The sequence below is a fragment of the Pelophylax lessonae genome (genome assembly GCF_965119305.1).
Source record: "Pelophylax lessonae genome assembly, chromosome: 4".
Classification (NCBI taxonomy): Eukaryota; Metazoa; Chordata; class Amphibia; order Anura; family Ranidae; genus Pelophylax; species Pelophylax lessonae.
Window position 1 is genome coordinate 479,727,751 of NC_138771.1, and position 23,928 is coordinate 479,751,678.

At 41.8% G+C, this 23,928-nt stretch overlaps 1 protein-coding gene across 1 annotated transcript in view; it reads left to right on the forward strand.

Annotated features, from left to right (window-relative positions):
• The window catches only part of VWF (von Willebrand factor), a 276,575-nt gene that overhangs the window by 121,735 nt on the left and 130,912 nt on the right, over positions 1 to 23,928 (forward strand). Inside the window, exons 26-31 of the mRNA XM_082255011.1 lie at positions 2,350 to 2,508; positions 11,594 to 11,729; positions 13,067 to 14,409; positions 16,482 to 16,601; positions 18,155 to 18,298; positions 23,564 to 23,707. Coding sequence (XP_082111137.1) covers positions 2,350 to 2,508; positions 11,594 to 11,729; positions 13,067 to 14,409; positions 16,482 to 16,601; positions 18,155 to 18,298; positions 23,564 to 23,707 — 2,046 coding nt within the window. The remainder of the gene's footprint in view (positions 1 to 2,349; positions 2,509 to 11,593; positions 11,730 to 13,066; positions 14,410 to 16,481; positions 16,602 to 18,154; positions 18,299 to 23,563; positions 23,708 to 23,928) is intronic.

A 23,928-nucleotide genomic window follows, 5' to 3' on the forward strand; every position in this document is an offset into this window, starting at 1 on the left:
CTGGAGGTATAGGGTATTTCCTCGATTCCAGCAGCTTCAGAGGAGAAAAACAAAGATGAATATATAACAGTAGCAGCCGAGGAAACGGGAGATCGTCATTCTGTGTAATCTGGGGGCACTTGCCCCCCCCCCCCTCCCCTCCGAGGCATATATCGGCATATAACACTCACAAATTACTTTCACTCTGTTTTCAGAGAGTAGGTGCATGTCATACGCCGATAAATACGGTATTTTTGATTTCGACTATGGAAGGGTTGGATCCTATATCAAGTTGTATTTGCTGTCTGGGTCTTTACTGGGGAGATTTACCTTCACCTTTAAGAATAATAGGAGATATACTGTATAATATATATATATATATATATATATATATATATATATATATATATATATATATATATATATATATACACAGTATCTCACAAAAGTGAGTACACCCCTCACATTTTTGTAAATATTTTATTATATCTTTTCATGTGACAACACTGAAGAAATGACACTTTGCTACAATGTAAAGTAGTGAGTGTACAGCTTGTATAACAGTGTAAATTTACTATCCCCTCAAAATATCTCGACACACAGCCATTAATGTCTAAACTGCTGGCAACAAAAGTAAGTACACCCCAAAGTAAAAATTTTGTGTGGCCACCATTATTTTCCAGCACTGCCTTAACCCTCTTGGGCATGGAGTTCACTAGAGCTTCACAGGTTGCCACTGTCCTCTTCGACTCCTCCATGATGACATCACGGAGCTAGTGGATGTAAGAGACCTTGAGCTTCTCCACCTTCCATTCGAGGATGGCCCACAGAAGCTCAATAGGGTTTAGGTCTGGAGACATACTTGGCCAGTCCATCGCCTTTACCCTCAGCTTCTTTAGCAAGGCAGTGGTGGTATTGGAGGTGTGTTTGGGGTCATTATAATGTTGGAATACTGTCCTGCCGCCCAGTCTCCAAAGGGAGGGGATCATGCTCTGCTTCAGTATGTCATAGTACATGTTGGCATTCATGGTTCCCTCAATGAACTGTAGCTCCCCAGTGCCAGCAGCACTCATGCAGCCCCAGACCATGACACTCCCACCACCATGCTTGACTCTGGGCAAGACACATTTGTCTTTGTACTCCTCACCTGGTTGCTGTCACTCAGGTTTGGCACCATATGAACCAAATATGTTTATCTTGGTCTCATCAGACCCAAGGACATGGTTCCAGTAATCCATGTCCTTTGTCTGCTTATCCTCAGCAAACTGTTTGCAGGCTTTCTTTGCATCATCTTTAGAAGAGACTTCCTTCTGGAACAACAGCCATGAAGACTAGTTTGATGCAGTGTGCGGCGTATGATCTGAGCACTGACAGGCTGACCCCCCACCCCTTCAACCTCTGCAACAATGCTGGCAGCACTCATACGTCTATTTCCCAAAGACAACCTCTTGATATGACGCTAAGCACTTGCACTCAACTACTTTGGTCGACCATGGCGAGGCCTGTTCTGAGTGTAACCTGTCCTGTTAAACCGCTGTGTGGTCTTGGACACTGTGCTGCAGCTCAGTTTCAGAGTCTTCGCAATCTTCTTATAGCCTAGGCCATCTTTATGAAGAGCAACAATTCTTTTTTTCAGAACTCTTTAGAGAGGTCTTTGCCATGAGGTGCCATTTTGAACTTCCAATGACCAGCATGAGAGAGTGAGCGCGATAACACCAAATTTAAAACACCTGCTTGCCATTCACACCTGAGACCATGTAACACTAACGAGTCACATGACACTGGGGGGAATGGCTAATTGGGCCCAATTTGGTCATTTTCACTTAGGAGTGTACTCACTTTTGTTGCCAGCGGTTTAGACAATAATGGCTGTGTGTTGAGTTATTTTGAGGGGACAGCAAATTTACACTGTTATACAAGTTGTACAATCACTACTTTACATTGTAGCAAAGTGTCATTTCTTCAGTGTTGTCACATGAAAAGATATAATAAAATATTTAGAAAAATATGAGGGATGTACTCACTTTTGTGAGATATTGTATATATATATAAAACTTATTCAGGGGATTGTGTATTGGTGTTAGCCAATGTGTCAAGCTTTATTGCTTTCTTTTTCTCCTGCCCCATCTGCACCCTGCATTTCTTGTCCTTGTGTCACCAAGAAAGGAAATGAGAGGAGATCTCCCTAAAATCTATATGTGTTTGTGACGTGCTCATATGAAAGTCTACCAAAATGTTGGCATTGTATCAGGAAACGTTTCACAAATTTGGAACTGTCATAGGATAAATGTATGATCTCATGATGTTTTATATGCAGTGCACAAGGATGGTGTGCCAGGCTTGTAAGTATTTTCTTTCCTCCGTGTACAGCTCAGAGTTGTGAAGAGAAGAATGAAAATGGACTGGAGTATGTATGTGAATGGAGATATAACAGTTGTGCACCAGCTTGCCCATCAACCTGTCAACATCCTGAGCCCTCAAACTGCCCTCTGAAGTGTGTTGAAGGGTGCCAAGCACACTGTCCACCCGGTAAGTTTTTCATTTTTGCACTGTTGCATAGTGCAGGGAGATTTGGTCGGGTATTCCGAAAATACAATTATTTCTATGGTATAAATGTATCTTTTATGTATTTTTTCATTAATGTTGTAAAAACGTTATTACCAAATTAACATTTAAGACTGAATGATTCTATGATACTTACAGTTTGCAGAACATGAGAGCATTCTAATAAGACATGGTGACAGCTTATTTAAAAAAAATAAATTTAAACATGTTTCAACTGGGAGGCTGGGATGGAGCCGGTTCCCTCATATAAGTTATCCAGCTGTGTATGTGCAATTTGATAAGAAAGCCCAGCACTGCCTTTTTCTAAGTAAATCTTTATTTTCAGCTTTATAAACAGGAGAGGGAGAGAGGGAGAGTTGAGTTCCTTCTCAGCTTCATTAGGCTGTGCACGTGTTCTAAATAGCAAATCAAATTGTAACCTATTATCAGCATAATATGAAAAGAAAAAAATTGCATATTGCAAAATTACTAAAAGCACTGTAAAACAAGCCCTCATTCGGCTCACTATAGGTATTGAGGGGAAAATCACCTTCAAAGTTCAGAACGAAGACATTAAAACAACTTCTTTGCCATCCTTCAGATGTAAACATAGTGACACAGCAGATGTTTCCTACCTGTTATAAACCACCTTTAGAGTCTTTGTTGTGAGATTTGATAATGAATTACTTTACAGTACAAGCAGCTAGAGAGGTCAGTGAGGGTATGTTTTAAAGCTCATTTACTGCTTAAGAATATGTTAAAACTTTAATGACCACAGCCTGGATGCTGTTGCACTTTAAAGGACATCATCATCTCTCTCTCTGGCTCCCAAGTTGTGGCTCTCAGTTATAAATTTAGAGTTGGCATTAAAGAAACAAGAGGGATGACTCTCCAGGTGAAGTAATTAGGCTTGATTAGTCTCCACGTATGGGTGCTAGCCCCGGCTCGTTTCCAAGATCAGGTTTCAAAGAAAGAAATGGCTGCACACCATGCCTTAGCCTGAGTCCATTTATTGAAATAGCAAAGTGATACACACCAGACAGTAGCAGGTATACATGATTAACGCATTTCACACAAGAATACTGTGCTTAGTCATAAGCAACAGCTGACAGTGGTCAGTGATGATACATAGTACAAAATTGGCAGGCAAGGTCAAACAAGCAAACGGTCAGGGCAGGTGGATAACAAGGAACAGGCAAAATGCCAGGGCAGACAGATAACAAGGATAGTCAAGGAACAGGCAGAAGTTCTAAACAAGTATCAGCATTGGAAGAGAAATCTCAGGTAGTAGACCCTGGGAATAGATACTCAGAGAGGTCTTTGCTTAGGCAAATCCCAAGTGCAATGACCAGGTCTAAATACATTTCTGGGACATGACCACAGAGGAAGTGCCCAGCAGCACTTCTCAGTAAGAAAAACCAGGGGAAGTGTAAGAGACTTAAAAAGACCTTATGTAGTTGCCAGAGATTTTAAAAGTTGTTTTGCACAGATCAACAGGAAATAGGCATAGAACATAGGTGCAACTTGAGAGAGGCTGCAACTTGAACAGCTTGAAGGGCATAGGTTGTTCTTAAGACAGTAACTGTGACACTTCTGTTTTCTCTTAACTCTTGCTTTCTGCTCTTGCTTTTCTCTTTCCCTCCCTCTCTTATTTCCCTTTTCTTTTTTTTTTTTTTTTTTAAATAAACACTTTATTGAAAACTTTTATAAGCATACAAGTAAGGTTACAAAGAGTGTATAAAAACCAAGATAATGTGTAAACAAACATCGGTAGTTGGAACAATAACAAGTACCAAATGACAAGTAGCTCATAGCGAGTAAATCGGTGATGTTCAATTGGGGAAAACACAAGAGCAAGCAACAAAAAACAAACAAACAAGGAATAGGACGGTTTGTGCATTATAAAAAGCATTTGAGTACCAGTAAGGGTCTGAACTGCGGGTAACTGAACGCCCAGAAGAAAAATTATACCTTGGATCCCCTTGGCCAAATCGTGGTCGAAAAGTGGTCCATGCGACTGGAACCAAGGGGGGGCCCCGGGCACATGAACAGGGGGTCAGGCACCCCCAAGGGGAACACACTGTGCCCAGGGCCCCAGAGCATGCGCCTGAGGGGACTGAAAGAGGACCAACTTAGGAACATAATGAGCGGGGGAGGGGGGGTGATACAGAAAAGTTAGCCGGGGAGGGCGGGTAAAAGGTAGGTGCATGTGGTTAACTGGTTTCTCCTAATACCCTGGTACTACAGTACTACAGGAGGTGGGGGAAAGGTAGAAGGGTAGGACATAGGGGCGACGAGACAGGGACACACTGATGGGAGATGAGGAAAAAGAAAAGAGAGAAAGAGAAGAAAAGAGGGAAAGAAAAAAAAAAAGGGGGGGAGAAGGGGGGGAGGTGAAGAGCCGGATGAGCCCGTCACTTCTGTGAATAAAAGGAAAGGACGCAGCCGGTTAGCCTGATGCTCCCATTAATTCACTGTATTCGGAGGAGAGGGAAAAGTGGAGCCAAGTGGCCCAAGTGGTGTAAAATTTGTCAGGGGAATCGTGGGCTTGGTGGGTCAGGTCTTCCATCCCTGCCACCCTCCCCACTCTACGGAGCCAGTCCGCAACAGTGGGAGGGGAGGGAGAGAGCCAACGACACGGAACGCACATTCTCGCTGCATTATTGAGGTGAAGGGTCAACAATTGTTTTGTAAGCTTTTTGTGGTATGGACGTGTGGTGGAGAAGGTATTGAGCCGGGGAGAAGACTGGGGAGTAGGTAGTGATGTGCCTGATAAGGGAATGGACCTCCTGCCAGAAGGGTTTTATAAGAGGGCAGTCCCACCAAATGTGGAGCAGGGTACCGGTGTGACTGTTACACCACCAACACATGGGGGAGGCATCCGACAAAAACTTGTGTAGAGTATCTGGGGTCCTATACCATTTGGAAAAGATTTTAAAACCACTTTCTTGCACATACACTTTCCTGGAGCCCTTGTGCATGTGGGTGAAAATCCTATCCCAGTCCTCACAACTAAGTGAGATGGCGAGGTCCTCTTCCCAATGATCACAGAGACGTGTGATCCTAGGGGGAAGTCTCGGCGAGAGGAGGGAGTATAAGCCGGAGATTAAGTGACGTTGGGGTGTTGTACGAGCGCAAAGGTCCTCAAAGGGGGTATTGTCCCTATGCCAGGCATTGAGGTCATCGGTATGTAGTAGGAAGTTTCTAATTTGCACGTAATTGAAGAATACCTACGCTCCCATTTAGTCAAATCAGACTTGACTTCTATGAGGATGGAGGTGAAGTTCTTTGTATATAGGTCGGATAGCTTGGCAGGGATCTGGATACCCAGATATGTGATGCCCTGAGAGTCCCACCGGAAAGGGAAGTTTTGTTGGCAGAAAGATTGAAGGTGCGCCGGTAGGGAAACATTCAGTGCCTCAGACTTCGCGTAATTTATCTTGAGGTTTGAAAGTGCTTGGAACATGTCCAGGTCCTTCAGGAGGTTTGGCAAAGTGGTAGCTGGTCGTGTAAGAAATAGGACTTGGCTCCTACAGTCACGCCACTAATGTCCGGGTTCGAATTGAGCTTGCGAAGTAAGGGTTCTAGGGTAAGGATAAAAATGAGGGGGGATAAGGGGCAGCCCTGGCGTGTGCCATTCGACACAGAGAAGGCATCCGACAGGTGATCGTTGACTCGCACCTTATTTCCCTTTTCATCCCATCTTCAATTCTTCTCTTTCCTCTCTCTTTTCTAACTTTCTTCCACCTCCCTTCTCCCTTTCCCTCTACCCTCCTCTCTCTCTTCTTTTCTCAACTATCTGACCTCTTCTCCTCCCTTCTCTCTACTGGTCTCACTTATCACCCCTCGTCTCCTCTTTTATCTCTCCCCCCTCCTCTTATTGTCATCCCAGTACAGCCTTTCTCAACCATTTCAACACAGAGGAACCCTAAAAATAAATTTCTGGTCTCGGGGGAACCCCTGCTAAAAATTAAAAGTCAACAACTCATGACATATTAGTGTGACAGTCAGTGGGAAGAATGCTCCTTACTCTTGTCATCATTGGGCAGAATTACCCCCTTACAGAAAGCTAAAAGGAACAATGGTGTCAGTGGGAACTTATCTGAGATGCAGAAATTGCCTATTGCTCAAGGAACCCCTAGAAACCTCAGAAGGAACCCTAGTGTTCCATGGAACCCTGGTTGAGAAACCCTGTCCCAGTACTTGTCTCACAATACATAACTGCCTTTTAATTCTTCAGCTTTAAAAAGAACTTATACAACAGAATCTATCTAATAACTCTAACTGCAAGAATATGCTGAAAGCTGCCTATCTCTGAAACAAACTGTTAATGCAAAAGAGAATCTTCAAGCTTTAGTAGATGCAGGTTAGTTACACCACACCTACGTGTGCAAGAACAAAGTCAAAATCTGTTGCCCAGAGCTCTTGACAACCGTTTCCAAGAGATGTAACACGCAGGCGTGGCAGCCCCCTAAACTCCACCTTAATAAAGCAATGTCCCTTTTTTGGTGGACTGTCCCTTTAACACCATGATGAATGAGTCCCAGTCCCCCCTGTTGCCAGAATAAAGGTTGAATCCTAAATGACATGCTGGCTACTTCATTGCTTGTTCTCATTTGGTTGAACATCTAAGATAAGGATCTCGAACAGTGGAAACACTATGCAAATGTTCTGCTCGCAAGCTGCCCCATTATCAGCAACAGTTGAAGGAAACCGTATGAAATAATTTGTAACAGCCGAACAGATGGCTGTTTAATAGAATGGATAAATATTGCTGGCTGCGACTTCTGAAAACACATTCCAACATCCATAAGTATTTGCGAATAACTTTTTATAGGGTGGGGAAGGAATGCTTTTACTGGTTATCTAACTCTTTTATTTCCTCCTTTTAATACAATTTAAAAAAAAAAAAAAAGAATAACTTGCATATTTTTCCAATTTTTACATTTTGCACAAGCATATTTAGAGCAGCTATACATCGATAGAGTTTAGAAAGTAATTATAAGCATATACAAAAGCCTTGCAAGTACTCATAGGTTCCCCAACATACTGGAAGAAAAGATTTTTGCTCCTCCTGTATAGTGTCATATGTTCAACAAAACACTGAAGCAGGTTGATTTGTTGATCTGAATCAGGGGCATTTATTGATTCAGGAAGGCAGCTAAAGTTAGTTATCCCAGTGTTTCTCAACCTTTTCCAGTCAAGGCAAAATTATAGACAATCTCAAGGCACCCTTTAAAATTATGGACAGTCTCCAGGCACCCCATTCTAAAATGTAAAAAACTGTTCTAATAGCTTTACATAATACAGTAACATCCACACATGTAGGACACCCAACTAGTGATTGACCGATATCGGTTTTTCGTTGCCGATACCGATACTCGGAAGTAATGTCACTCATGACATCATTTCCAGCTTTTGCATGGAGACCCAATCAGAGCCGAATGCGCTTTGATCAGGTCTTCAGCGGCCGTGCAGGCTGGTTGCCCGGGACGGGAAACCTGGGCAAGCCATGGAATGTCCCCTCCCGCTCCTTGTAATGAAAGCCGAGCGGCTTCTCAGCCGCATTGGTTGTCATTACAAGACAGCCGACCGTCGGCTATGGACGCCGGTACTGGGGTGATGCCTCTAGCTGCAGGAATTACTCCGGTACATGCACTTTCCCAAAATATCGGCAATATCCGTCACCTTGGTGGTGACCGATATTGCCGATATATTGACGCGTACCCACCCTCCTCGTAGGAGCCAGGAGCGCTGGCGGGGGACCCAAGAAGAGGAGGATCAGGGGTGCTCTGTGCAAAACCATTGCATAGAGCAGGTAAGTATGACATGTTTATTATTTTAAAAAAAATTTTGAACGTTTACAATCACTTTAAGTTTCAGGGTTATGTTAAAGCTGATCACACACTAGTAGAATTATGTCTAACTTTTTTGTTTAAAGCGAATGTAAAGTCTCATTTTTTTTTCTATAAAAATAACAAACATGTTATACTTACCTCCTCTGTGCAGTGGATTTGCACAGAGCAGCCTGGATCCTCCTCTTCTCGGGTTCGTCTTCGGCTCCCCTGGCCCCTTCTTCCTGTTCAGTGCCCCAACATCAAGCAACTTGCTATGGGGGCACCCGAGCCAAGTAACAGCTCCCTGTATCAATTCAGACAAAGAGCCCCGACCCGACCCTGCCCCCTCTCTCTCCTGATTGGCTAGTGTCTCAGCCAGTCAGGATGGAGAATCTCAGACGGCTGAGACAATAGTGGACATCAGCGATGGACAGGCAAAGAAGGCATTAAGATAAAAAAACCTTCTGACTTTACAACTTCTTTAAGAATGTTATTTTAATTTTCTAATAATTTGTGTGGGTAAAATCATTGTTTATTTTCAACGGCAGTGACGAGAACAACACAATTTTAACAACGAATTGGATTTTTGATTTGGAAAGTCTTTGGAATTTTGAACTACTTTTGAATTGAACAACATTTTTCAAGTTATCAAATGTACTGAGAATTTCTGTACAAATGTTCAATCAAACTGTAGTGCTACCCCCGTAGGAGCCACTGGTGAATATGGGTATCTCCTACCCTGCACAGCCAAGCACATACATTTTCCACACACTCTTGAGCTAGGAATCAGTCCTTGCAGCTATGGGTTCTGTATTTTATAAGGGGAATTTAACTTGGATGGGGATAGGGTTATATTGGGATGCCCCCTTGATCAACAAGAAAATCTTAAGGGACACAAACTATATACATCCAGTATATACACACTACTCCTCTTCTACCTCCAGCATGATATTGCTTGTACAACTACATCTCCCAGGACCAGCTAGCACTGACACATTGATCCAACACAGTCTCCGTCAAATCCACAGCAAATGCCTTTGCAGGCAGGGACCGTGGGCCCCTTTTGGTAGTGTAGCAGAAAAAGAGGCCTTTGGTCCTAGCTGTCCTATTCCTATGGCTACTGATCCCAGTACCACCTCTTCAAGCACTGCGTGTCTGCCTGGCTGCAGCTGCCCCTTTCACTAGCCCTTCTGGTCACTTCTCCACAGTCCTCCCAGACTGACTCTGCATCCATCCCAGACAGCTTGCACCCAGTCCCTTCAGGAATGCTTCCCAGTCTTCTGACTGTAAGGCCTTGTTCACACCTGAGCGCTTTTCAGCTCGTAAAACGCTCATTTCAGAAATCTCAAAATGCCCAACAAGTAAAATCCCATTCATATCAATGGCCCCTGTTCACATCTGAGAATTTTGTTGCCTGAAGCTAAATGCCTGAAGCTTAAAAAAGTACAGTACATGAGCTTATTTTTTGGCAGATTACAAGCATTTTTGTAAGATGTCAATGCCTGCCTCCAATACCAGCAAAAAATGCCTGAAAAAACGCCTGGAAAACGCCCAAAAAAACACCTGAAAATTATACGCTCAGGTGTAAATGGAGCCTGACACTCACCAGCCCTCCTGTGGAGATTTGCCTAGCAGTGTCCTCCTGCTGTCCTCTCCTTACTCCCATGCCTCCATGTGTCATGAGAAGGGGTTCCTTCTGCACCCAGGCCCAGGCCTGAGTTCACCCCCCAAGACTAGGGGGCTACTCTTAAAGGCCTCCGACAGCCTAACACTCCATCTCCATCTTCCACCCAAACTCACACTCCCCCAGCTGGGCTGACCCTGAATATTTGAGGGGGCCTGCACACTGCCAACCCATCTGTTGGGGATTGGTCAGAGCCCTCAGTACACACCAGGCAGCTCCTCCTCCCCTCCACTCCCATCCTTCTAGAAGCTTCTGCTTGTTTCTAGAAGTAGGGGGAGGTCTCAGAGATGCTGCCTGTGAGTCATACCACCCCTCCCTGAGTTACTCAAACCCTGACCCAGAAAAACACAAACAGCCTTGGCTGCTAGCCAAGCCTGCACAAATTTACCTACACTTACCAAAGAAAACACCTAACTCTAGCACACTAGGCTGGAGGGTGCTACAAAACTTTCTCTAGAAAATTTTCTAGTGTATGGCCAGCTTAGGTTTAAGTCTTAAGGAAAGGTCAAAGAGCACTAAATCTGACATTCAATAAACATTCTGTGTGGGTACATTTTTTTGGTTAATCTTTTAAATTACAGTGATTTATTTTTTATCACCAGAAAATACAGGGTGAAAAATCACATTCACTGCTATAAATAGACCACTAAGTGTTTAAAGTTAATTTTAGGGGTTAGTTTAAGATTTAGAGTTTTTGTGAGGGTAGGGTTAAGTAAAAGCATCAGCCTAAAGCTGGCCATAGATTTTTTTTTTTTTTTTTCACTTGGACTGCAGGCTCAATCAATAATAGCTAATAGATGCCTCCATAAATGCTATACAGCATAGATGGCCGAATATCCCTCCACTGCATACCCGATTTATTGGCTACATCTAATTGGATGCACCTGCTGTACGGCTGACAATTTTTCATCCAGCCTCTTTGAATTTCCAATTGATTATATCAAGCCGGAGGGTGGTGACAGGACCACCAAGTTAAAAATTACACCCTGTGCATCAGAAGCCAGTTTTATGGTTAGGGTAAAGCTAAAGGCAAAGGGCATGTGAAGAAACAACTCATTAGTAAAGAAACAATTTAAAGTAACATAGTAATAGTTTTACGGAAATAGTTTTGAATACATTTCTGAGTTTGATTACAAAATCTGGAGAGTGCAAAATCAAGTGCAGCGGTGCATGGTAGCCAATCAGCTTCTAACTTCAGCTAATTCAGTTAAGCTTTGACAAAAAAAAACCTGGAAGAGCTGCACCACACTTTGCACTCCCCAGTTTTAGTAAATTAACCCCTATGCACCTTATTTCTTTGGATCCATATAAGTTATGGAAAGGAAACAAAAGCAATTTGACCTTTGACCACCTCTCCCATGGTACCATGGTACTGTTTTGATTCAGATTACTTTCAGCAAGGCCATTGAGGAAAACAAAGCGGAATTAATCTGTAGATACAGGTATTGTTGTAAGATTTTTATCTGGTTGCAGAGATAACAGAGCTTAGGTACTGTGTATTTCCAGAATGAGTGTCTGTTCAGTGTCATTATTATCTTGTTCCCCTCAGGTAAAATTCTAAATGAAGTATCAGAGTCATGTATTGATCCGAAAGACTGTCCAGTATGTGTGGTCGGTGGTCGCCACATCCCACATGGAAAAATAGTTTTCCTGAACCAAGATGACTCCAAAAGCTGTCAGCAATGGTAATGTTTGAGGCTTCTGTATGGGGCCCAGCCTTATTTTTCATAGAAGAACTATATCTGCTACTCTCCTTATCTACTCATGTATTCAAAAGGCAAATTTGTGGAATTTAACCATCGTAATTTTTCTGTTTTTGTCTGCTTTGGGGAAATTTCCTTTCACTTCCTGGGAATCAACTGTCTACCAACTGCCAGCACCTGGGCAGAAATTTGATCAAGGGACACAACCGTCACAAAAAACATGTATTTTTAATAGAGTTGGGAAGGATTAACCTCTATCAGATTTAATTTCTATCTGTGATACCACTTGGGAGTTTTTTTTCCTCACTTTCATTTCTGGTGATAGGTAGTCTTGCAAACAGGAAGTTAGGAAAAAATCACCCCAATAAGGGAAGCTGGTAGCAAAAAAACAAACACAAAAATAAATTAGGAGAAATTATGTGACATTTGTTTAAAAAAAAAAAAGAAAAAACACGATGCTGCATATTTTTATTTTTGCTTTCCATTACTTGGGCTTATTTGATCAATATTTGTTTACAGCTACTTTTATTTGTTATACCATTTTTTTGTGCCAAATTTTTTTCTTTCTATAAAAAAAATGAAATGATCTTTGTGAGGGTCAATTTTTTGCACATGAATATGTTCAGGATAAATGGAAAGAGCAGCCATTTAAAGCTCATTGTACCAAAAACCTTCAAGGATTTCAAAGCATTTAATCAAAGAGGCAAATTTGCATTGAAATTGCAGGGAAACGTGAGCTATATTTGGATCATTCCTATTAGGGCTCTTTCACAAGGCCACTCCGATTTCTTCTTCTGCTGCAGCACTTTTTTTTTTAATTTTTTGACGGACACGGATGACACTCGTGTCATCCGCTCCGTATGTCCGCATATCATCCCATCCGTTTGCGGATGATATGCGGACATAATGTATGTCTATGGGGATTGCGGATGTCAGTGGATGACACCGCTGACATCCGATTTTGCATCCTTTCCGTTTTTTTAACAGAAGAAAAATAGGGTTCTGTTCCGTTCCAAAAAACAGAACAGAACTGAAAGGACGCAAATCGGTGTCAGCGGATTGTCATCCGCTGACATCCACAATCCCATTGACAAGCATTATGTCCGTATATCACCCGCAAACGGATGGGGTGATATACGGACACACGGAGCAGCCGTGTGAAAGAGCCCTTACTCATTTTTATTACTGATGGCAAACCAGTACAACATAGATTCTAATTGGTTAGTACAATTATTATTCTTTGCATTTGGAACTGTTTTGATGAATAAGAGCATGTATCACTAAAACCTGTCTGAATATTCTAATTTATATGTCTCTAGCCATTGTCAAGATCAGACTCTACAGTGTATTCCTTGTCTGATAGACCACATACCAACAACACCCAGTCCTACCTTGACTCAGGAGACTCCTCCTGAGGAGGAAGAGGAGGAGGAGGAGGAAGCTACAGCAGCGCCAGGAACTTATAACTGTGAGAAAGCTATGGACTTGGTTTTCCTGGTAGATGGTTCCTCAAAACTGTCTGAAGCTGAATTTGAAATTGTGAAGGACTTCATTGTCAGTATCCTGGAGAAAATCCGGATCTCTCAAAAGCGCATCCGTGTTTCTTTAGTCCAGTATTATTCTCTGTACACACCAAAATTATTTCATCTCAAAGATAAATTAAAACTTACTGATATGGTTGCTAAAGTGAAAAACATGAAGTACTATGGAAGTTCCACAGCTTCAACTTTTGAGGCTCTTAAGTATGCTTCTCACTACGTTTTTCCAGAAGCTCCAAGGGACAACGCTCCAAAAATGATTATGTTACTGACAGCCAGCAAAAACCAAAAGAGCATAGGGAGCTTAATGAAAGCTGTACTAAAGCGTAAAATCACTGTAATTCCGGTTGCCATAGGCCCTAATGCCAACATCGAAGAAGTCAAATTGATTCAAAGTAAATCAATTCACAACAAACCATTTATAGTGCCAAATGTCAAAGACTTACCTAGCTACAAAGATGAGATCATTGATTATTTGTGTGGTTTAGTACCAGAGCCACCAAAGAAAACTCCCACACCCTCTACTCCAACCAAAGAGTCAATTGCACCTTCGACTCCTGCACCGCTACCTCCTGGCAAAGAATTATTCTTCTTAATCGAAACTTCTAACAGCATCACAAAGGAAAATTTTACCCAGACATTAATTTTCCTTGAGAACCTGATTCGGGAAATGGATATGAGTAAAGAAGTCATATATATTACTATTATCCAGTATTCATACACAATAACATTGGAATACAGGTTTACAGGAAGAGAAACAAAAGAGGACATGATTCAGAAGATCAAACAGATTAGATACAGAGGTGGAAATGCTACCAATACAGGACAAGTCTTGCAATATATAAGCCATGAGATGTTCAGAAAAGGCTATGAAAGCTCCAGCCAAGTCCCTAATCTTGTCTACATGATACAATCCAGCTCTCCTACTGATACAATAAAAAAACCTGGGAACATGACTGTTACTCCTATCATGATCGGTCAGCCTATACCAGAATTTGACATCTTTGAACACACCTTATACCTGAAAAGATACGACCAGCTTCGTAACATAACCAAGCAAGTGGTTAACTCTGTTGCTGAACCTGTTCCACCAACCTTACCTACCACCCGCAAAATAACCCCAGGTACAGTCCTACATGTCATTTTCTACTATTGTATTTGTTTATTGCACTATATGCACACACTATATTACCAAAGTATTGGGACACCTGCCTTTACATGCATATGAACTTTAATGGCATGCCAGTCTTAGTCTGTAGGGTTCAATATTGATTTGGCCCACCCTTTGCAGCTATAACAGCTTCAACTCTTCTGGGAAGGCTGTCCAAAAAGTTTAGAAGTGTGCCAATGGGAATGTTTGACCATTCTGCCAGAAACGCATTTGTGAGGTCCGGCAGTGATGTTGGACGAGAAGGCCTGGCTCGCAGTCTCCGCTCAAATTCATTCCAAAGGTGTTCTATTGGTATTGGGGTGCATGCCAGTCAAGTTCATCCACCGTAAACTTTCTCATCTATGTCTTCATGGACCTCGCTTTGTGCACTGGTGCACAGTCATGTTGGAACAGGAAGGGGCCATCCCCAAACTGTTCCCACAAAGTTGGGAGCATGAAATTGTCCAAAATGTCTTGGTATACTGATGCTTAAAAAGTTCCCTTCACTGGAACTAAGGGGCCAAGCCTAGCCCCTGAAAACAACCCCACACCATAATCCCCCCTCCACCAAAATATTTGGATCAGTGCACAAAGCAAGGTCCATAAAGACATGGATGAGCAAGTTTGGGGTGGAGGAACTTGACTGGCCTGGACCTCAACCCGATTAAACACCTTTGGGATGAATTAGGGCAGAGACTGTCAGTGCCTAACGTCACAGTTGCGCTTCTAGAAGAATTTTGAAACATTCCCATAGACACACTCCTAAACCTTGTGGACAGCCTTCCCAGAAGAGTTGAAGCTGTTATAGCTGCAAAAGGTGGGCCAACTCAATATTGAACTCTATGGACTAAGACTGGGATGCCATTAAAGGTCATGTGCGTGTAAAGGCAGGTGTCCCAATACTTTTGGCAATATAGTGTATGCGGAATTATATGAAATGTACTTTGTTTTTTAAGCATATTTCAGCCCAAGAGCTTAAAGTACACAGAGAACCTCTTCCCCTCCAGAAATAGGTAAACCAATGCATGTAGTAGAAAGTAGTAGTTTCATTCAGCTGCACTTGTTTTGTAATGTTGAAGAGGTTTCACTGTTCATCCAAGTAGTTTCCTCAGTTGTGAGTTTTAGGAATATAGCCCATCATTTATAGCAACCCAACTAAGTCACAATAATTCAACCACCATGGAATGTGTCAAGTCAGATGTTGATCATCCAAGAACAGGATGGGTGGTATGAAAGTTTATGAAGTCACCAGTTTCTAACGACATGATCCAAATCTATGGTATCATGAAATCTGGGAGCTTGAGACTGGCGCTCGCTATCAAAGCAGCCGTCTTCTTGCTAACTGGGGTGTCAGGTGGCAGGCTCTCTGTCCAACATCAAAGCCAGTGTTACAGAGCATCTAGGAAGATGGGACAGACTACTATGTGTACTTTGTCCCATCTGGAACTGAAAAAATGTAAAAAAACATGAGTGATAATAAATGTATTAAGACTTCTTAGTCCTGGTCTGCACAGTTTAACCTCTTATGTTGGGTCATTTGTTTGTTGAGAGTTTTTTTTAACAGGTCTTTGCATTCCTAACTACACTGCACTGCTTATGTCAAGTTGCTTCTGATGGTTAAGATGCCTTTTTAACTTGTGTAAGCTGCCTGTCAAAACCAGGGAATGGCTGCGGGACAACCCCATACACATTGTTGTGGAATGGCAAAAAACAGGACGCCTTCACGAGTTGATACTACCTAGCATTGCAGTAAAGCTAGATTTCAGTGTAAAATCTCTCTTCAAACAGGCTTGCAGAAGTCGGCATATTACCCACTAATAACCTGCTAACCTTGGGCCAGCCACTGCTGACAGAGTGATCCACCACGGATTGTGAGCCAGCAGATAGGCTCATGTGAAAAAGAATTTCATGCAGATGGACTTATAACTAAGCGCTGTAGCATACAGTATATATAATGGGAGGCCATAATTCTACTTCAAATATTGTCCATTATGCTTTGTTTTAAAATATGTGCTTAAATGTTTCCTTTTTTCTTTGCTGTTCTAGTGCCATGTATGAGACCCATGGATGTGATATTCTTAATGGACAGCAGCATTAACATCAAGCAAACAGAGTTTGAATTTATGAAAACTTTTGTCAAGAACTTTATTTCCAAGGCACATATTGGTAAGACTGGCATTGGCATTACCATATATAGATTTAAAAATAATATGTTGTAGAGTACGCGTGTCTGGGCTGCTGGGCAGTATTTCAACATGATAACAACCCCAAACACACCTCCAATACGACGACTGCCTTGCTAAAGAAGCTGAGGGTAAAGGTGATGGACTGGCCAAGCATGTCTCCAGACCTAAACCCTATTGAGCATCTGTGGGGCATCCTCAAACCGAAGGTGGAGGAGTGCAAGGTCTCTAACATCCACCAGCTCTGTGATGTCATCATTGAGGAGTGGAAGAGGACTCCAGGGGCAACCTATGAAGCTCTGGTGAACTCCATGCCCAAGAGGGTTAAGGCAGTGATGGAAAATAATGATGGCCACACAAAATATTGATACTTTTTTGCCCAATTTAGACATAGTCACTTATGGGTGTACTCACTTTTGTTGCCAGCGGTTTAGACATAATTGGCTGTGTGTTGAGTTATTTTGAGGGGACATAAAATTTACAATGTTATACAAGCTGTACACACACTTTACATTTCTTCAGTGTTGTCACGTGAAAAGATATAATAAACAATTTACAAAAATGTGAGGGGTGTACTCACTTTTGTGAGATACTGTATACACAAGGTTTAGGAGGATGGACAGCACCAGCAGGTAAAAATTGTTATCTATACAAGTAACAAGATGGATCCCCAAATAAACTACTAAACTATTCAATATATAATACAAAGGGGTTACAGCGCAGTAAGCATAAACGTATAGCCAGTCATCCAGCAACTTCAGGCATCCCTGCCCTTTTTTATTTACCAGCTTGCAATGTGCAGTAAAAATGGAGATGTGAGTGTTCAGGTTCTAAATAGCTTCATATATACAACACATGAGATACTAAGTAGGCCACCTACTAACCCTTACCTATAGCAAACTCCTGCATAGAAATGGGGATTCTTGATTCACATATATTGCAATACTGTACATGTTCAAGCTAGTCAACTTCATCAAAGTGATCCCTCTCTGGCCAGTTGCTACTGTATTCTGCAGATTTGCCAACTGTTACTTGCTAAATTAGCAACTCTTGAGTGTGTGGCTATCTTATGCCAAAATGGAGCAGACACAACTGGAGATGACAAAAGCTCTGGATTAAAATTAAACCAAACATATCCACCAAACTTACTATTTAATACATAGGGGTTACAGCACAGTGAGTCAACTTAAGGCATATCCAAACCCAACTACAAAAAATGTAATACATTGAAGCTTACCAGTCCTTAGATGATGTGGCTGCATTTGTTTTAACATTTTCAGGATTTTTACCCTTTATTATTTAGCATTATTTATTTAATATTATTTGAATTTGGTTATCTTGCAAATAACATGCTTCCTGCCCTAGGATGGCTATGCTCACTAACTATTTTCTATAACTTTGGCCAGTTTAAATAATTAGAAACCAGACTGCATGTCACTTTAATTTTATTTTTTGAGTTTATGGTTATGTTTTTGAGTGTTTTTTTTTTTCCAGTTGTGTGTTTCTTTATTTCATTATTTTTATTTTTATTGAAAGGACCTGAAGCAACCCAGGTGGCTGTTCTTCAGTATGGATCGATACCTCAGCTGGACATTGCATGGACAGACCCCCAGAACAAGGAAGGCTTAATAAAGATGGTGGATGCTATGCAGAAAATGGACATCGGACCTAGCAAAATTGGTAAGCATTTTTGTTCAATAAAGAGAATATCAAACACAACCCACCTGTACCGAATTTAATTGTCCAGGCCGAGTAATCTGCACTGGGGAATTTCCTCTGTGATACTCTCACTTTCACTGAGTATAGAGTTGAGCTGTCCAGAAAGTTACCCTGAGATTTATATAGTACCCTGTCATCACTTTACCTGGGTTTTTGTGCCCAAGAGGCCGTAAAGGACTGCCCAAACACTTGGCTGGCTGTCACAATGGTCAAACAGTCATTACTAGAGACCAGGAATTGTCTATGGCAGTTCAGTCACTATGCTGGGGGTGTGTTCTGCACTCTCAACACAGAAACCTTGGATGCATATGTGCAGCATGTGGGAGTTAAAACCCAACCTCTTTGCCTCCCTAAATATGCTTTATGTAGGCAAGAGGCTACGTACAAAATTTTAATTTTTTTAAATAAATATGAAATATTGCTTATAAATAATGATACTTACCACTTACAACTAACAGATGGTATTTAAGTGGACTGGAACTCCAAAAGTGAGGATTTACAATCTTACAAGAACAATATAGAAATGTTAATTGTTTCTGAACAGTTCCATGAAAAATCTATCTTTTGCCTTAAAGCGGAGTTCCGGGCACAAAATCGACCTAATCGATTTTGTGCCCATCCGCTTGCTTTGCTTCCCATGAAAAGGAATTGGATAGTTAGGGTTATTTTTTTTTTACTTACCTTGTAATTGTAGATAGAAATACTCACCTATTTTCCACTTCCTCCCTCTGTGGCCGCGGTCCGCGCCGTCACTTCCGGTTTGCAATGATTCCTGGGAGCTGAACATCATCGCTCCCAGGAATCAATGCGACGGCACCGGCCCCGCTCGTCACTTCCGGTGCAACGCCGCACTCCCTGCTAAACAGCTTCTGGGCATGCCCAGAAGCTGTGTAGGAATGCGGCGCCGCACCGGAAGTGACGAGAGGGGCCGGTGAAGGCGCATTCTGGGAGAAGAAGACGCGGAAGAGGACGCAGAAGAGGATCGCGCTGGATTCAGCTGCCCACAACAGAGATGGCAACGCTGTGGAAGAAATTTTATAAGTAAGTATTTCTTCTTGCAGGTAAGTGCGAACCGGGACAAATCAGAGGCTAGCCATTGTGGAATGTACTAGCCCTGACTGTCCCGGGGTATGTTCATTGAAAAAATGTTTCTGTGCCCGGAAACCTGCTTTAAATTCTTCCTGAAACTTAGCAGTGCACTTCCTGTGTGTAGGCTCTCCTGTTCTGCAGTGTGAAATCATCCAAGGAACTGCTGTCCTCTGGCTCCAAATCTCACAAGATTTGTAGTTAGATTTGATAATGTCAGTACTGTGCTGCTCAATTTTCTTCTTGATGGAGTAGATGCTATACCTGTTGGCCTGCATTGCAGGGATCTACATGCTTCTGCTTCATCCATTCTGTAGATCTGTGCTTCCTCCACCTCTCCTGATTCGTCTTGAATATTCCCTTACATGTGCACAAGAGGTGAAGGAAGCACAGATCCACAGTATGGGTGAAGCGAAAGCATAGGGATCCTTGCATTGCAGGCCCGCAGGTACAGCTTCCACTCACGCAAGGTTAACATTGTGCCGGACCTTGTTGGTAATACCAAATCTCACTCCAAATTTGGTGAGACTTTGATTTAAAGGACTGTTCTGCTGTGTGAAATGATCTAAGGCACTGCTGTCCTCTGGCTCAAAATCTCACCAGATTTTAAGTGAGATTTGATGATTTCAGTACTGTGCTGCTCAATGTTTTTCTTGCTGAAGTAGATTAAATACCTGTGGTCCTTCATTGCAAGGAACTCCATGCTTCTGCTTCATCCATTCTGTAGATCTGTGCTTCCTCCACCACTGCTGATGCTTCCTGATTATTCCCCTACGTGTGCAGAAGAGATGAAGGAAGCACAGAATCACAGCATGAATGAAGCAGAAACATAGGGATCCTTGCATTGCAGGCCCGCAGGTACAGCTTCCTCTCCAGCAAGGTTAACATTGTGCCCCACATTGTTGATAATACCAAATCTCACTCCAAATCTGGTGAGACTTGGATTCAGAGGACAGCAGTGCCTAGGATTTCACACTGCAGAACATGTGTGCCTAGGCACAGGTAGGGAGGCAGCCTAAATATGACGAAGCAAAGCCCTGTCTCTACCAAAATGGCTACCTCCACACAAAGATACTTCTCCCAGTCTTTTGTCGTTTGCTTGTATTTTTTGGGTACAGCTTCCACAAAACCTGTTCTCCACATGCTCTCTTACATCTGTTGTGCTACAAATAGACCTAATTGTCTTAAAGAAAGGCCACTGTCCCCCTGGAAGAATTGACATCATCTAAAAAATTAAATTACCATAGTCTGCCAAAAACCTTACAAGCTGTGCTGTGCTTTTTAGGAATAAAGTGCCATGGATCCACCCTGCAATAAATGTTTACATTGTAAAAAAGAGATTTTATACAAGTAACTAAAAAAAGGGTTATAACACATCCGTTTATAAATTTTGAAAACTTAAGCCCATTATAGTTTCCCTTTAACAGCCTTATAACTTGTTATTACAAAGTAATCTGTAGATCATGGTATCTATATAATGCCGCCAATTAGGAGCAAGGGACATTCTTTAGCAAGAGACGAAAATCAGCATTCCATTATCTATTGGCAAGTTTACTAACAGCAGCAGCAATACTCTTCTGAGATATTGGAATTCTGTAATGCTTAAAAAGTGCATTTTTATGTATTAAGCTGGTTTCCCAAAGCCAAAGTAATATATATTAATTTAAAACATGTCATTAAAGAGTCTCATTCAGTTTTATGAAGCACAAAGAGGATTCCAAGTGTAAAACATCTGTAAGAAAGATTTAATGGGTTGGCAAATGACTGAAATGCAAAATTAAATTGATTTACATGTTTTGTGCAGCTTATTTTTTTTTTCCATGACACCTTTTGGTAGAAAATAAAATAAGTTAAAGTGGTAGATTTTTTTAAGCTGAACTCCAGGCAAACAGCTAAACCTACAGATGATTGTGATAGGATGGTTTACTCTCAGTGACTATTACTAGGTTCATTCTATATTGAGGTTTGATCACACTACAGACCTTCAGTTGACAATTTTCAGGTATATTGCAGCCTTGTCCTGTGCCCTGCAAACTTATTGTATCAATTAACACTTTGAGACTATGGCCCTGTTCTTACCTGAGCGTATTTCAGCTCGTAAAATGCTCATCTCTGAAGTCTCAAAACGCCCAACAAGCAAATTCCCATTCATTTCAATGGCCCCTGTTCACATCTGAGCGTTCTGTCGCCTGAAGCAAAACGCCTGCAGCTCAAAAAAGTACATGAGCTTCTTTTTTGGCAGATTACCAGCGTTTTTGTTAGATGTAAAAACGCCTTAAAAAAACAATACGCTCAGGTGTGAATGGAGCCTGAAGGTAGAGTAAAGCACACCCTACCAGCTCATGGAACCCACCCATTGTCTGTCTTTTATGCAGGAGAGCTACTGTACTTTCAAACACCCTCACTCTAGGCTTTTTGCAGATGTAATAACGTGCTAAAATGCCTGTGGCTTGGTTCTTCATAATATACATATGGGTCTAAAAACATGAGTCTTGTGGGCTGCTATACTGATCTATTCTTATTTAAAAACCTCTAAGCAGCCCCCACCTATAAAGACCCTCATATATGTTCACTGAAAAATTGATTATCACAAGGTTTGGCACTATTTGTCCTCTAGTGTAAAATCAAACCCATATTTCATCAATTATATTTACATAAATGCATATGAAAATAAATAAAAATGAAACGTCAAAAATGTGTGAGCAATTAGTCGATCCAACATCAAAATAAAAAAAATCTAATAAACTCATAAATATCTCTATTTTTCTCATACATGTCTCTGTTTTCTTTGATAGAGACATTTATGAGTTTATTAGATTTTTTTTTTTCATTCAATGTTGCTTCAATTGATTGCTCACACATTTTTGTAATTTCATTTTATTTTCATATGCATTTATACATAGGGGTCTAAGCCCCCATTCACATTAGGTCGCTCCGACTTCGGGGGCGACCTGTGAAGTCGCGTGCAGCGCGACTTCGGCGCGACTTGCACGGACTTCACATAATGGAAGTCAATGCAAGTCGCCTCCAGGTCGACCCGAAGTAGTACAGGACCCTTTTTCTAAGTCGGAGCGACTTGTGTCGCTCCTATTAGAACGGCTCCTGTACTACACAGTGGGAGCGACGGTGCACGACTTTTCAGGCTGACGAATTTGCCTGACAAGTCGTGCCAGTGTGAATGGACTCTTATAATAAAACTGATTGGATGAATGGGGGCTGCATGAATGTTGGCTGTCATTTTTGTATTGGATTAATTCCTATAATTGTTAGCTCCAAATTGTGGAAAAAGTGTGATACCTTTTTCTCAAATACATTAATGAGAACATATACTGCATTTTGGAAGGGGGGTGGTGTGCAGGCATGATGGTTAAAGTGATAGGCGAAAACAGTGGTAAAACCTATGAGAGTATAGGGTGGGTGGCATGCACGGTGAGATGGCCTGCAAACGGAGTTGTAGGAATGGGGAATGGATGTGCAGTTGCAGTAGTATAAAAACTGGGGAATGTTGAGGTGGCACAGTGAAAAGAGTGTGAGATGGGTGTCCTGCAGGTGCAGTAGTAAGAGCGGTGAAGTAAGATTAGAGGTCAGGTACTGTGGTGAGAGCAGGAGGAAGGGGATGCACGAGCACGATAGTTATGGAGGGTTGAGATTAAGGGGGATGAGCTTGCAGGTAATGGTTAGGATTGCCACTGACAAAGTGATAAGAGTGTGGGTGAGGTTGTGAGAACATCATGTGGGGCAGATAGCGCATACTTGGGACATGTACATGACTTTAACACCATTTTGGGCCACCATCATCACTGAAGCTTAGAGCCATCCTCCTGATGTTCATCGTCAGCATTTTATTTTTGCTTTCTTTTACTTTACAGTAAATGTCCTAATTAAAACACCTCACCACTATTTAACTCTACCCACCTAACCTATTAAACTTACCTTACTAATATTTTGAGCACACAATATCCATATCAAGCTAAAACAAAGGGGGAACTAAAACTGCATTTTACTTTTTGTATTTTTCTTTCAAATAATTATAGGATTTAAAACATAGTGAATGATCATAGTTATCAACAAAGTAGTGGAAATTGCATTTAAAAACATTTTTATCAAATCATTTTCTTTCTTTCTTTGTATATTCTATAGGTGATGCATTGCACTATGCAGTCCAGAGTGTCATTTCGGAATCTCATGGAGCAAGACCTCTCTCGTCTAAGATTGCAATTATCCTTGTTGCTGACAAATCAGATGATCAAGTTAATAATGCAGCCAGCTTGGCTACAGCAAACAGTAATATTCTGACCTCTTTCTTTTACTTCTTAACAAAGGAATTATTCCTACATCTGCAGTAAAAAAGTCAGAATTGATTTGCAGCTCCCAACCCGTTCCTCAGATTCCTTTAGATTTTATGTTGGTCAGTGGTGGACAGGGGAGGACTGGGCCAGGGGGCAGGGGGGCAATTGCCCTCCAGGCCTCTCTGATGCCCCCTAAAGACCTGCCACAGACATGCC